At 42.4% G+C, this 15,581-nt stretch overlaps 1 protein-coding gene across 32 annotated transcripts in view; it reads left to right on the forward strand.

Moving 5' to 3' along the window:
• Positions 1-15,581, forward strand: part of LOC110394552 (poly(rC)-binding protein 3-like) — a 498,677-nt gene that overhangs the window by 463,195 nt on the left and 19,901 nt on the right. For 20 of the 32 annotated variants that reach the window (XM_021388476.1, XM_021388470.1, XM_021388474.1 and 17 more), the window contains 5 exons: positions 1,765-1,893; positions 3,702-3,845; positions 7,458-7,514; positions 8,017-8,092; positions 9,939-9,991. In XM_021388476.1, coding sequence (XP_021244151.1) covers positions 1,765-1,893; positions 3,702-3,845; positions 7,458-7,514; positions 8,017-8,092; positions 9,939-9,991 — 459 coding nt within the window. Of the gene's footprint in view, positions 1-1,764; positions 1,894-3,701; positions 3,846-7,457; positions 7,515-8,016; positions 8,093-9,938; positions 9,992-11,134; positions 12,779-15,581 lie in introns of those variants that run through there. The other 12 variants (XM_021388487.1, XM_021388495.1, XM_021388485.1 and 9 more) reach the window with 9 other exon arrangements.

A 15,581-nucleotide genomic window follows, 5' to 3' on the forward strand; every position in this document is an offset into this window, starting at 1 on the left:
TGACACTGAGGGGAAGAAATTATTTCTGTGCCAAATATTAGACATACCGAAAACAACGGTCCCTTTATTCACAGAGAAAAGGTTTGCGTTAGACAGGATGTCTAACCAGTTTGTAAAACACGTTTCCTGGTTAGAAGTAAGGTGCTTGGTGTACTTCACAGAAGGGTCATTTCTGACTCAGGCTTTGCACAACTGCTTGGTGCCAGTGTGTGCAGCATCTGGGGTCTGAGTGAGCCCCAAAACCACTGAGCCATGGGACATGGTTTCCCTTTGTTCTCCAGGTCTCTTGGCTGTCGGAACTGCCCAGCAGCAGGGCTCTGGCTGCTTTCTCATTTGTGTTAAAATAGTACTGGGCAGAAGCACCAAACGTGGTCTGCTGAGCACTTAGCTGCAGGTTTTATAGCTGTCATCCCTTTGTCTTTCGTTTCAAGTACTGGAAATCTCATCCAGAATGCTGAGTGAGCACTTGTAGGACACAGGTTCTTAAAGGTGAAATTGGTCTGTGCACCTTAAATGACTACAGTGATCATTGTGCTGAGAACTGTTTCAGAAGCGGTTAGCTACGTCTCTAGTACAAGGAAGTAAAAGGATATTGTGTGGTCAAAGGGGTCCTCGGGTAAGGCTAATGTACCATGAATACACACTGCACATTTGCATAGTCAGAAGGGTAATGGGCAAGATATTATTCATTTTTTTCATTGCTGACATATAACCAAAGTAAAAGAATAAATAGAACTAACATTGGAAGCAAATCCATAAATTACTGCAGTATTTGGCAGTATATTTTATGCTAATCGTACAGATACCCAGAACTGCATGTTAAATGATAACCACTATGAAACAACAACAACAAAAAAAAGAGCATTCACCTCAAGATATGATCTAATTTCATCATCACACAGCACACTGAGTAGCAATTGCATGAGGGATGGATGCTCTTTTGTGTTCAGCTGGGTACCTCAGAACAACATGTAGGGCTGTTGTACAAGAGTAACAAGGATTGCATTCATTTGCAAGACAAGGCTATAAGAAAAAGAAAGAGAAGAAAAGCATGGCAGATTGATGAATTTATGGTGAAATTTCAAAGCCTGTTATAGAAAAAGGAATTGATATCTGGCTTTATACAGCAGTAGTGAACAGAAGATGCAATCCGTAATTTAATCAGTCTCTGGAAAGAAGAATAGCATGTGTTGTGTGTGACCACCAGGAAAATAAAATAACTCCTTGCTGGCTGACACAAACTCAATGATAATTAAAAACTAACTAACTATATATATATTTATTGCTTTTCAATGACAACCAGGAAAACATTTTGTTTGTAGTATGTGGAAGTACAAATTCAATATGAAATGCATGTGGGCTTTTTTCTGTTGATTGAAAGTCTTTCATGATTTTTGTGAAACAATGCCGAGGATTATTTTGGCCTTCTCTCCTCTCCCGCTTTCTTCTTTTTTAGTCAGTATTGTAATTATCTGTCTTTGAGGTGGTTAAAAGATTTGTCCTGAAATTCAGGTGACAGTTTGCGTCTTTATCAGCTGTTGAGCCCTAGTCTTTCTACGATGGACGTTTTTGCAAATTGGCTTGAACAGGCAAATCCGAGCTCTGCCAGACCCCAGTTGCTGTGTCAGGGTGTGTGTATATCCATGCTCTCCCATGTATTTAGCAAGAAAAGACGCATGCCCTCCACCACACCCATCCCCAGCCATGAACAGCTGGCGTTGCCTTCCTGACAGTGATGCTCTGTTTGCTTTGCTTCTGCTCAAGTCCACAGGAGCCCAGGTGCAAGTAGCGGGGGATATGCTGCCAAACTCAACGGAGCGTGCAGTGACTATATCGGGCACTCCCGATGCCATCATCCAGTGTGTGAAACAGATATGCGTGGTCATGCTGGAGGTAAGTGTTCACTTGGGTTCTCACCTCTCACGTGGGACATGTTCAAACGCATTGCTGATTTTCAACTACCTGGGGGTTCCTGAGGTGATGTCCATCCATCCCAGGTTAGGGATTCCAGGGAGACTCTGGCACAGCCTCAAATACCTAACTGGTATCTGGGAACCTCTTGGAGCAGGCTTAGCAACCCGGGGCCAGGGCGGTCATAACACTGTCAAGCAGCAAAACATGGTCCTGCACAGAGCTGCAGCCCATCTTTAGAGAAAAAAGCATTTTATTCTGATACAGAACAGGACAAAAACATCTAGGTCTTGTTTACAGTAGAAGTAATTCTGACTTGCTTTAGACATACCAGGACTCTTTCCTTCCTTGGGATCAGATAGTTGCATAAGGCTAGAAAGTTTCTTTGCAGTGGCACTTTTAGCTCTGAAGTTAAATGATACTAAATTAATTTCTGCACAAACTTGAGCGGTTTAATCCTGTGTTGAACATGTCTGTACTTTCATGCAAGTACACATCTCAACTGATTAAGTTGTATCAAAATGAAAAAAATTGATATGGCAACCACAGCATTTGACACAGAACGTACAACTTCTCCATTTTTATCACATTTTTTTGCTGGGAAATTTTTCTCTGTTTGCAGGGGTTTTTGTTTTTATGGGCTTTTTTGTCCTGTGTGTAGTCAGGAGCTGTCTCATGATCTCTGATGTCCTACTTATTTTATACTCCTTAAAGACAGAAGAAAGAGTGAGACAGCACCATGGCTGCTGGCTGTTCAGAAGGATGCGCTGTATCTAAATTGGCATCCAGCCTTATGCAAAAAAGGCATAAAACTGAAGAAACCCCCAGTATTTTAGTGGCAAAAAAAATTACTCTTGCTTCAATTTTTGTTGGACTACTGGGAGGAAAGAATTTCTGTATAAAAAATAATATAGAAGATAATATTCAAAAACTAATTTTCGTTCATTAGACATGGAGTACATGATAGTAATTATTATCAGCTTTGAGAATGGTGTGTTGTCTTACATGTAAGTGACATTCACGGAATAAATAGCATATAGTTAATTTGAAAAAAAACCACTTTAAATGAAGTGAAATAGCGAAGTACATGGTATTAATTAATGGAAGTGTTTTGGCTGTTACCTTTCTTAGTTAAAGCAAGCACTGAAATCACAGCACAGTTCTGCTGGGTAGCTTGCAGCCTGTTTTCAGGCATGAACTCCCACTATGTTTATGGGGAGAATGTTTGCCTCGATCAGGTATTTTCGTTCATATCCTTGCCTTGGGCTGCAGGGAATACATTCCCTTTTTGTGCATGATGAATGCTGTAGCTGGGAGGGATTTTCTCCACCCTTCCTGCTCAGCCAAACAAGAGGAAGGATTGCGCTGGTTGCTTGCCACTGAGCAGCCAACTTAACTGAGTTGGTAAAACAAGAAATCCTGATGTGTAGCAGCATAGGAAAGATCAATAAGCAGGATGTGCTCAGGCTGGATTCTTCCAAAACATCAACATGTTTTGAAATTGTTTCCTGAAATGCCTTGAAACACTTAATGAAGCTTTATAGCTTCACCAGCTAAGAGTGAGAGTGAAGCCGCAAGCCCCAGCTCTCAGTTGGGCAACTGGGGCCTTGGCTTTCCTACCTGGGGCTCACACGCCAGGTCTCTGATTCTAGGGCTCTTGGGAAGGAGGGCAGGGTGGGCTGGGGCTCGGTCTGTGCACCACTCATGCCTAGGGTAGGCAAGGTAAAGAGTGGTTTTATATGAGTTCTGCTTCATTCTGCATTTTGATCGCTTTGTGTTTTTGTCTGCAGTCCCCACCCAAAGGTGCCACCATACCCTACCGTCCCAAACCTGCCTCTGCACCTATCATTTTTGCAGGTGGCCAGGTAAGAGCAGACACCATTTTGGCTTCAGCTGGAAACCACACCGTCTTGGCCCAACCTCAGCCAGCGCCTGTTAGTTTTCAACTTTTACTCGTTTTTTTGCCTGGTATAGTATTGGTGTGCCCTGTCTATTCTGTGTGCTTGCAGCTTGCAAGGAAGGAGAACACTGCATTGCAAACTTAAGGGGAAAACAATGAGAAGACATTGAGTGGGGAGCATTTGATGCACAGTGTTTCCTGATGCTGTATAGGCCTGGGAAGTGGGTGTTCTGCAGATGACTTCAGGAATACCCATAACTTCTGTTGCCCTATAGTTCCTTAGGACCAAATAGCAATGGGGTTTTGAGGCTACAGAAACTATATAAATGTAGGTGCAGACCTTCCTAGTCATTAGGTCTCATTTGTAATGAAATCAGTGCTTTCCTGTATCTTTTTTATATAGTGAAATTTTGACTGTTTTCCCTTCATCTTATGCTATATCAATCAGAGTTCTCATCTGCTTTTAAAAACCCATGTGCAGTGTAACTCTTTCTTGTTATATGATAATGTCCTGAAGTGAGTTTGCAACAAGCAGCTGAGGTGTGACAGGAATTTGCTCTACCACCATGAACTGCAAGGGGAATGCACTTTTAGTAAATGATGAACCAACAACAAATGCAGCTGATATCTAACCTGAAAATACCACAGGAGGCACACAAGGGGATCTTTAACCAGCAAGCTGTGAAGAGTAGAAAGGTGGACCAGGATGCTGCAAGCCCTGCCCAAATCCTGGTTTCTTAAATCTAGGCTAGAGGAAGGCCACCATCTCCCTTCCTGGGATTCATGTGTGTGAAGCCTCCCTGGCAGAAGGCATCCCATCCCAGCCTATTCTTTAATCCAGGATGAGAGGAAAGCTCCTTTTAAGCGGTTACCCAGTGGGAAGAGCCACTCACATGCATGATGGGACATTTGCAGGCCGAGAGGCCATGTCTCATGCCAACAGGGAATACAGAAATCATTTGAGGAGCTGGACACCAAGTTCTTGATGGGGCAGGCAGCACAAGGTGCTGCTGGCATAGCATCCTGCCTCCACCCAATCTGCCAGTGTGTCAGCAAGCTCCTAAACATATCAAGCATATATCAACAAGCCGTTTCCTCCTAAAGGCCTTTGTAATAAACTTTCTCTGTTTTTTATTTCAGAGTTTTACCTTCTAGCCCTTAATGATATATCGTGGCATATGCCCAGCTTTTTATAATCTGGATGTAGTAGCTTTAAATTCCTGGTGTCCAAGTGTACCCCTCTAGGTTTTCTTCAAAATAAGAAATCTGCTTCTATAGTGACCAGAGTTGAATTGGAATTAAAAATAAATTGCCAAAAGTTGACCTGAGAGTTCAGAATAATTTATTCCAGAAGCATATTAAGTTTATACTGCAGTGCTTTCCTTTAAGAAATGCATGTGTACATTATGCAGCAGCCCTTGTTACCAGTGCTGTACTTGCCAGTTGTAATCGCTTCAAAGATTGTATGTGATTACTCAAAAATATTGAAACTCTTTTCTAGGGTGCCCAAAACAGTTTGTATAAATAACCAAAAGTGTTCTATTTGAGGGCCTGGTAGTTCTTGCCATCTTCAATTTTATCAGTTAAAAAGCTGTTGTTGCTTTTCTAAAGCGACCTTGTTGATGTGAGAAAGAGTGTCTGAGACAGATGCATGGTGTGTGCGTTGAATGCTAACCAAACTTTTTAAGAAAATGCTCGAGGTATGTTTGAGAGTCACTATGGAAAGACGCTTTACTGGGTTTCCTGAGTGGAAATTAATATTGAAAATAAAATTTCATCAAGACTGCTAAGTCCACCCAGCCTTTTGGATACAATATCAGAAGTTATTTTTCCATTCTAAGTAACATCATGGCTGTCTTTAAAGGTTTCCGGTTTTTTAATGCTTGCTTATCAAGCAACACTAGAAAAATCTAATTTCTGTTCTTACTTAACAAGTTGGGGTTTTGTTCTTGTAAGTATGGCTTTAATTCTCTTGTGCTTCTTTGATATTGCATTGCATGACAGAAAGGAAACTGAACTGTACTGTTCTGCTCTGCCACTTACCAACATCCAGCCTAAGCAAAGGTTTAAAAAAATCTACACTTCTGCCTGATGGAACCAAATAGCAGATTTCTGCCCAACATGCTGCACTGCTGTTTAGACGGGTACTCACAGTGACATCTTTGCTTTATGCCTCTTAGCAGTTTTATGAAGATATGTAGGCCAGGTCATTCTCACTCTTATCATTGTCAGTGCATCAGTTGGAAAATTGTCCTAAGCTTTGGTGGAAGCAGACCCACAGCTCCTGTCCTTGCTAAGTGTTACCATACAGATATTTAAGTAGCCGCTTCTAGGCTTGTACTTTGCATGTGTCTGCCTTGGAAAGGGTAGAGTTAATAAACTGAGCTCTGAGTGTTAGCTACTCCTGTTATTTCCATAGTTTTGTTTTCTTCTTCGTTTGTACACCTGGGAGTATGAGCAAGAAGAGTGATGAGGAAGAGGGTGCATTTTCTTAGGTTTGTTGGCAAGTTTTATAGCAGCAGATCCTTACTGGCTTGGAGACCATATCTTGGAAAGCACCCTTGTGAAAAGGTGATGTCCTCTCAGCTGGATTTGAAGGAAACCCAAGATCAAATTGGACACTTCTGATCCACCAGAGAGAGCAAGAGACCAAAACATGGTTTCCAAACCCACTGTTTGCTCATGGACCTGGGTTCCTGCCCAGTGCCATATCCACTGAATATCTGAGAGACTGCTTGTGTGCTTGGCTACAGTCAAAGTGCTCCACTCAGCAGAGCTGTCTAACATTTGCTTAAGGTTGTCCTCATTTTAAACACACGCTTTGCTTGCGTAAGACCCACTGATGACAGAGTCTATTTTAGTAGATGGGGACCTTTTCATTTATAAACTGTTTCTAATGGCCATCCCATAGATGCATGTGAGTATGTGAACATGCCATTGAGCCCAGTAGTTCACTTCTGGCTGAAAACTGTTCATGTGCATAATATTTGCCAGATTGCAGCCTTGTTTTATAACTAATTTCAAAATTAAATGAAATGTTTATTCTCAAGAAGGGAAATTCTGCTGCAGAAATGTGCATTAAGCAGTTGGAGCAGAAAGGGTTTTAATATCTGAACATCATTAAATGAATTGTTTTATCATTTGCAAAGGATTCATTGCTTTCTAAGAGGCCTTTTGTCAAATTAGCATTTTGCAAACTAAGCTAATCAGCTCTGTTCCTGTTTATAATTCTCCCGCTACAAATATTTATACATTATAATTTGTCCTTTTGCCTCCCTGCCCGTCTAAGCGTAAGCACATTAAAATTTTTCTGACATGCTTCTCCTTTCAGAAAAGCTCTATAGGATAAAACAGAAAATTATAATTTCTTTATAGCTGTTTCTGTGTCGGCCATGTTGGTGGGCCAAGCAAGCCATCTCCTGCACCGGGGTGGCCAGAGAGTAGGCTGTAGCTCTTGGCATCACCCCATACATCCCGTGAAGAACTTTTTGCACTTGGCCAAGCGTTATCAAGCAGCACAAGAAAATTAAGCTTTGCTTGTTGTAGAGGGTGATGTGGGCGGCATTCACACGGGGGCCAGCAGGAGGCTGCCCGGTGCTCATCCCACCCAGCTGACCTGTGTCTTCCCTGTGCTTCTCGTTTCCAGGCGTTTACAATTCAGGGGCAGTATGCCATCCCTCATCCAGACGTGAGTCCAGCACATGTAAATTACTCCCTTTTTCTTCCTCACCCTTTTATTTGTTCCGGGCAATATTTACTTTCTACAGCTAGCAATGGAGTTAACATGGACTAAGGACACGTGTCCCTAATGACATACGTTATAGCCATACATTATAGTTCAGCTGCATCTCTTATCTTGTCTAATAATTACTAGAAAGTACAATGGCCCAGGAACAAATTACAGTTATCTCAGTCTTTTTTGCATGTGATAAATCTGAATTCTTTTAATATGTAATTCTACAGTAATTAGTTAATATTAACAATAGCTGCTACATGTAATAACAGTAGAAATGTCATTTATAACCAATTTGGGATTTTTGTTGTGTTTTTTTTTTCTCTACAGTAGATCAGAATGAATGATTAAACCTCTTTTTTTTTTTAATATAATTTTAATTAATCCAATTTTAGAACATGTAAGATGGTTTCTCTGCTCTGAAATAATTCCATTTGATTGGTTAGTTCTAATTTCCCATCCTGCCCTGCAGTTGACCAAGCTTCACCAGTTGGCTATGCAGCATCCCCCCTTTACTCCCCTTGGGCAGACCACCCCTGGTTTCCCTGGTACGTACCCATGACCTCCTGGGGATGTCCTTCTTCTTAACAGCTTTGTTTCCCGTGGTCATTACATCATTTTAATAATAAATGTGGTCAATGACCAATGATCCTTCTGTTTTGACACATTAATCTTTGTTCTTCCCTCCCTTGCCTCTGTTAGTTCCTTTCATCTCTACTAAGATATGCTTTGTTATGTTTATTTAATCAAACCCACTCCATTTGTGCCATTGCCTAAAAATCCTGAGTTTCCTTATTTCAGTCCTTGTAAAGTTATTGTGGACCGTACAGTATCTACCAGTTGGTACTGAGTGAAGCACTTGCACATGTGTCCTGCCAAATATCCAGTTTGTTAGAATCTTTTCTAAAGAAGCAAACACAAGAAAAAAATATGTAATGGCAGTATAGAAATTTAGATTAAAGAAATTACTGCATGCTAAAACTGGAGCTCCTTGTAGAGCCAGATGTCTTAAGAACATCTCTAATCATCTCTGCTGGGACAGATGCCTCACATCCTACTAGAGCAGATGACTACTTACAAACTGCAATGGAAATTCAGTTCACTTAAGAAATGTGAAATTCAGCCTATGTTGATTAAAGTACATGAGCTGATACCAAATTATTTATTCAAGAGAAAGAACTCATGTCACGAGAGAAGTCAAGTCAGTTAACCATACAATAAATCATTTTTATTATACTTCACTCGATTAGAGCTTGGCATTGAAAAATTCACAAAATAAATACTGGTACATGCTTTGTATGGCAAATAACATTTTATCACATACATCAAATTTTGTGAGCAACTTGATTGTGTTATAGTCAATGTCAAATAAGTATACGCAATTCTTAGTAGGATGTAAACTTAAGTAAACTGTAGGTGAGTTGCTGTTTTGTGAATAACTCCTTTTCCACCTTTTCTAGTTGGAAATGAGTATTTTGGCATGTCTTTACAGATGATAATGAACGAATCAAAACAACCAATCAAGTAAATAAATAAATGAGAAGGGGAGAGAAATGACATCCAAAATACATTTTTGTTTCTTCATGGTGTATCTGATAAAATATCTGCAAGTAACACTGAATGGCCTTTCCCAGCTTTCTGTGTTCCTCATTCTTGTCATTAACATGCTGCTCCTTTATCTTTTCCTGGTTGTATTCATGAGATATATGTTCCTATAACATTACTGTGTGGTAGAGCAGTAATTCCATTTCTCCTGAGTATTTTCCTTTTGTCCACCCAATTTAAAAACAAATGTATGCAGCTTACATTATTTGGTACTTTTCCCTTCAAAAGTGACCCTTCCCAACATTCTTCAGTAACTAACCCCACATATAATTTCCAAATTCTTCTAGGTTAATTTCCTCATCATTATTTTAATTTAGTGTTTTGTTTTGTTTTGTTTAATTTTCATGGCTATGTATTTGGTTCAACTAATTTTTCTGTTTGAGTTCCACTCTAATTTTCTGTATTCTACAATACCGGGTAGAGAGGTCAAATTTCAGCCACCCATTAATTTCTGAATCAATGTATTTATGATGACCTTCAGAAATGATTTGTAGGTGAAACCCTCCATTTTCTAAAGGATTTGTATGACTCTGTGGAATCACGTGACATTTGTTGTTTTGGTGGGTTAAAGGTTAATTAAAATAAGACTCTTTTAAAGTGAGTCCAACCTTCTTGAGTTTTGCATCTTCTTCTTTCATTTCTGTTTCGCTAGCACTTCTCTACTTTTCTTTGCTCCTCTACTTTTTTCTTTGGTACGTTTCCTCCTTTATAATATCTCTTTTTCGCTTGTTGTGTCTTACCCTTTTTGCAAACAACCTGCATAACATTTTCCTTCTGTTCCCCACATAGGACTGGATGCCACTTCTCCAACCAGTTCCCATGAACTTACTATTCCCAATGATGTAAGTGGACCCATAGTCAGTACCCCTTTCTCTTCTTGCTCTCCTCTGCCGCCAGGGGGGAATTCTGTCATCTTGGCTGATTTGCGAACACTAGTCTTCAAAAGAAACATGGGGTCTGGTTTTGGGGGGGAGGAGGGTGCCGTGGATTACTGACATGCTGACAGCTGTAGTGAAGGTGTCCTTCCCGTCTTGTGTCACATCTCCAGTGCTGCTGGTTTAGTTGCACAGTAGTGTCCACGCCATGGTGTTTCACCCATTTCCTCAAAGCCCGGTTGTCTGCTGCTTTTAGTGAAAAGCAGACATGGTCAGAGACACGTACTGTGTCATGCATGACCCTAGCAGAGGGGCTGGAGGGTGTCGGAAGTTGCACAGTTCGTGTCTGCTGTGGGTTGGCTAGAGACCCCAGCACCGTGATGGCAGGACCGAGCTGGTCTGCACCAGACACTGTACTTAACCGAGGCAGAATGTTTTCCCTGCAAAAAGTTATGTGAAGTTGCAAACCAGACATGGGTTATGTAGAGGTACAGTACAAGCATTCGTCTGAAAACTGGGGCTCCAGCAGCTCTGTACTGACTGTGATGGACAGACCCAGTCTCCTGGGCAGTACAGAGCTAATCTTCAAGCAGCTGCTCTAACTTCCCAGCTGATGCTCAGTGCATCATTGCAAAAATGCCTTCCAGTTTTATTCTCTTTCATTAGGAATAGGGATTTTTTTTTCAGTTTGCATTACAAATGAGTCACCTGGAAAATGGACAGTTTCCCCTCCAGTGAAAAAAGCTTTCAGGTACGAGTGGGAACACAAATAGCAATTATATTATTTAAGAGAGACTTACAGTATTGTATAAGCCCTATTAAACTCAGTGGCAATGATTTACAGTAAGAAAAAACATACAGAACAACAAAGAAGCAAAGGTAAATCTTTATTTTATGAGCGCAGTGATTTTGTAAGCTTTATGTGACTTAAAGGCTGTCCTGCTGATTTGACAGTACTTTATAACCCAATGTACTGTACATTGAGGATTTTGTGAGAGCATGGTACTTACCCTTACAAAGCAAGTTTTTGTAATCTTACTTTCAGGTAATTTTTGTTCTTGACCCCAGTGATGTAAGGCCAAGGTTACTCTTCTGACTTCACTTTTTCAGGGTTCCTGCCAGACAGAGAGGGAGACAGCCAGCCTTGTGTGCTGTAGCACACTAGAAAAGGAAAAAAAATGATCTTTTTCTGATGAGGAGCTATGAAATGTTCTGGCTCAGCACTGTCCTCTCAGAAGCAAATACACATCTGTGTGTTGTTTCTAATAGAAGATTTGTTGAGCTTCACAGTGTATGACTTTCTGTTGTTGCTAAAGGAGGAAAACCAAGGCCAAGGTGGGGTTTTGCTTATAAACAATCTGGAAACATTGAAAGGAAATTATTGCATTGGTTCAGATGAGAGAGGCAGCAGTTGTGCAGGAAACCATGCACTGATCATTTGACTTCACTTTCCCAACCAGCATCTCCTAGTCCTGTTTTGAGCAGAAACCTCCCTCACTGTATGCGTGCAGGCCTGCAGAAGTCCAGCACAGCTGAGAACAGCATGAGGCTTGAAATACCCACTTGCTCTACAGTTGCCACTGCACCTACATGTGTGTGTTACACCTATTTTTTAAAAACAAGATAACGATAAATACAAAAAGCCAAAGCCCCAGTATGAATCTGGTGGAGGAAAATCAAACATAAAGAGAACAAAGAGCTCAGACTCGAGGTGTGTTCTGCACAAGCCTCAGTGTGAGGTAGTGTAACAGTGGCTGTCCTTTAGGAAACAGAAGGGATGGCATCACTGCTGGGCACAGATATCAGATGTTACAACATTGTGTAATCCAATCCCCCAAATGGCCATTGAAAGTAAGTGAATAAACTAATAATAATAATATAAAATCCATCTCATTAAAAATTATGTGTAATTCCCATATATATATATATGTATATATATGGGAGACAGGCAGAGTCAAGTAGCAGGAAAGCTTCACCCTTTGAAAACACTAACATTTAAAAAAGCAGTAAATCTGGTGAGTACTCCATATAAACAGGCATGTAAACCCCTCCAAGCTGGAGAAAGCATCCTGAAGATGTGCCTCTTTCACCAATGGAGTCAGAAGTCCTTCCCTGCAGGAGTCTGAGAGGGGCCAAGCATGCAAAGTGCTCTTGGAGAAGCCCCCCAGGGAAACACAGCCTCCAGGGAGGTCCCATGGTGCCTCCTCTTTCTTCTTCTCCTCTGCTGATAGTCTCTTGGACACCAGGCTCTCATCTCCACAGACCTCAATTCACCTCCTGCAGTAGGATTGGTGCCAGCCCTAAGGAGAACACAAGAGCAGCATGCTGTGACCCGCAGCCCCAAATTGGGAAATGCCTCTTCCAGAAAAGCCCTGAGGACTTTGAATATTCACTTAAATCCATCTCTGACTCAGAAGTTTTCCATTTGTGTGGGAGGATTTAAAAGGAAAAATTTGGGGAAGTACAGTGGTACTATGAGTAAAAGCCACCAAAGCCGAGGGACCTGGCAGATGCTGAGTTGTAGAAGCTGCTTCCTTGACCCTTTTAACCAGTGCTAGACTCATAATAAGAAAGAAAAATGATTTCCCACCGGAATTAAACATCGAGCTCAACATGTCTCAGAGACCTACTATTCCACCTGGACTGCCACAAGTCCATGGGGCCAGATGAGATCCGTCCAAGAGTGCTGAGGGAACTGGTGGAGATGATAGCCAAGCCACTTTCCATCAGTGTTCCTGGTCGACTGGAGAGGTCCCAGAAGACCAGAGACTAGCCAGTGTGACTCCCATCTACAAGAAGGGTCATAAGGAGGATCCAGGGAACTGCAGACCTGTCAGCCTGACCTCGGTACCAGGGAAGGTTATGGAGGAGGTTGTCTTGAGGGAGATCACATGGCATGTGTGGGACAACCAGGGGATCAGGCCCAGCCAGCATGGGTTCATGAAAGGCAGGTCTTGCTTGACCAACCTGATCTCCTTCAGTGATCAAGTGACTCACCCGGTGGATGAGGGAAAGGCTGTTGATGTGGTCTACCTAGACTTCAGCAAAGCCTTTGACACTGTCTCCCACAGTATTCTCCTGGAGAAACTGGCAGCCTGTGGCTTGGACAGGTACACTCTTTGCTGGGTAAGGAGATGGCTGGAGGGCCAGGCCCAGAGAGTGGTGGTGAATGGAGTTAATCCAGCTGGTGACCAGTCACGAGTGGTGTTCCCCAGGGGTCGGTGCTGGGGCCTGTCCTCTTCAATATCTTTATTGATGACCTGGATGAGGGCATTGAGAGTACCCTCAGTAAGTTTGCAGATGACACCAAGCTGGCAGGAAGTGTTGATCTGCCTGGGGGTAGAGAGGCCCTACAGAGAGATCTGGACAGGCTGGATCTCTGGGCTGAAGCCAATGGGATGAGGTTCAACAAGACCAGGTGCTGGGTCCTGCACTTTGGCCACAGCAACCCCAGGCAACGCTACAGGCTTGGGACAGAGTGGCTGGAAGATTGTGTGGAGGAAATGGACCTGGGGGTATTGGTCAGTGCTTGGCTGAACATGAGCCAGCAGTGTGGCCAAGAAGGCCAATGGCATCCTGGCTCGTATCAGAAATAGTGTTGCTAGCAGGAGCAGGGAAGTGATTGTCACTCTGTACTCAGCACTAGTGAGGCTGCACCTCGAGTACTGTGTCCAGTTTTGGGCCCCTCACTGCAAGGAAGACATTGAGGCCCTGGAGCGTGCTCAGAGGAGGGCGATGAAGCTGTGAGGGATCTGGAGCACAGGTCTTATGAGGAGCGGCTGAGGGAGCTGGGATTGTTCAGTCTGGAGAAGAGGAGGCTCAGGGGAGACCTTATCACTCTCTATAACTACCTGAAGGGAGGTTGTAGTGAGCTGGGAGTTGACCTCTTCTCTTGTGTAACTAGTGATAGGATGAGAGGGAATGGCCTCAAGTTGTGCCAGGGGAGATTCAGGTTGGACATTAGGAAATACTACTTTTGTGAAAGAGTGGTCAGGCGCTGGAATGGGCTGCCCAGGGAGGTGGTGGAGTTGTTGACCCTGGGGGTGTTCAAGGAGCGTTTAGACGTTGTGTTGAGGGACATGGTTTAGTGAGAACTATTGGTGATAGGTGGATGGTTGGACTGATGATCTTGTAGGTCTTTTCCAACCTTGGTGATTCTATGATTTTATGATTCCATGATCTCCTGTGACAGACCTACAACACTGGGCTTTGGTTAAAAAAAAAAAAAAAAAGACTCGAAGTCTGAGTTCTCCCTGTGCAGTGTGACAGTGTGATGAACATGGAAGAGCAAACCAGTAGGAAACATCCAGCAGCAAGCTGTGTTGTTAAGCCCCACTAGTGAGTTTAACATTGTGATGGGGGGAAGACGTATGTTTAGCGTATTTATTTAGCATCATGGGAAATTAATGTGGAAGAAAGAGGCCTACATCTCTGCTGACATGGCAAGTCAGGGAAACTCCACCAGCACCAAGAGGCCAGGGAGGGGGAATTGGAGTAGACATCCCTCCAGTCCCTTCCTATAAGAGCCCAGACTTCGGATTTGCTCCTGTTCCCTCTCATACCAGCAGAATTTTACTGAAGGACAGAGTAAAACCAAAAAAAGACAAATAGCAGAATCTGTGTTTTAGGATTTGGTTTTTTATTTTTTATTTTTGGCAGGCATGAGAAGAAATGAGGTATACTGAGGTAGGTGAAGATGGATGAGACATGATGGTGGAGCAAGGGGAAAGGGAACAGTCCTATGATGTTTACAGTACAAGAAGGAGAGGACACTAACTGAAATTTTAAGGGCAAATGATGATACTGACAGACAGCAAATGCTGCAGGGCAGAAACAAGTTCAAAGAGGACTTATCAGTCACGTGGAATATTGAGTATAAAGGCAGAGATGCCATCTGCTGTTCAGGTAATGTGTAAACCATATGCAGAATGAGAATTTAGGATACTGATGAAAGCTTTGCTTTATTCCTCGCACTGGTTTTAGCCTTCTGCAAGCATGTGCAGGCTGCTGGGCTGGGTGCCCATCTGATCTTAGCCATTCTGCTTCATCTTTGAGGGAGTAAAAATCTGCACACCTACACGCATATGCACACATATCCTCCAAGCACCCTGATCTGCTGTAGGTGTCCCCGTTCAGTGCAGGGGAATTGGACTAGGTAGCCTTTAAAGGTCCCTTCCAAGTCTAACAGTTCTATGATCTGATGATTATATGTACATAAAAGTTTTGTGTATATATATGTGTGTGTGTGTGTTTCTAAGTATATGTGTGTGTATATTATGTACCTTAATCATATGTATAAATGTATAATATAGTACACAGTAAGCTTTGTATAGCCCATAGGAAGCTTGGCTGCTCTCTCACATGGGCCACCTTTATCACTCCTTTTCTGGAGAACTTTCTTTTGGTTTATTCTGGTAGAAGTGAGACTAAGGCCCATGCTATGCTGAGCAAGCAGGTGAGCATCAAAAATAATGTAGTGCCAAAAGTTCTGAAGGACTTCACGTTTACTGCCCTCCATGTTCACCAACTCTTGTCTGCTAAGCTTGAAGGAGCAGTG

This window comes from Numida meleagris, chromosome 2, assembly GCF_002078875.1.
Source record: "Numida meleagris isolate 19003 breed g44 Domestic line chromosome 2, NumMel1.0, whole genome shotgun sequence".
Lineage (NCBI taxonomy): Eukaryota > Metazoa > Chordata > Aves > Galliformes > Numididae > Numida > Numida meleagris.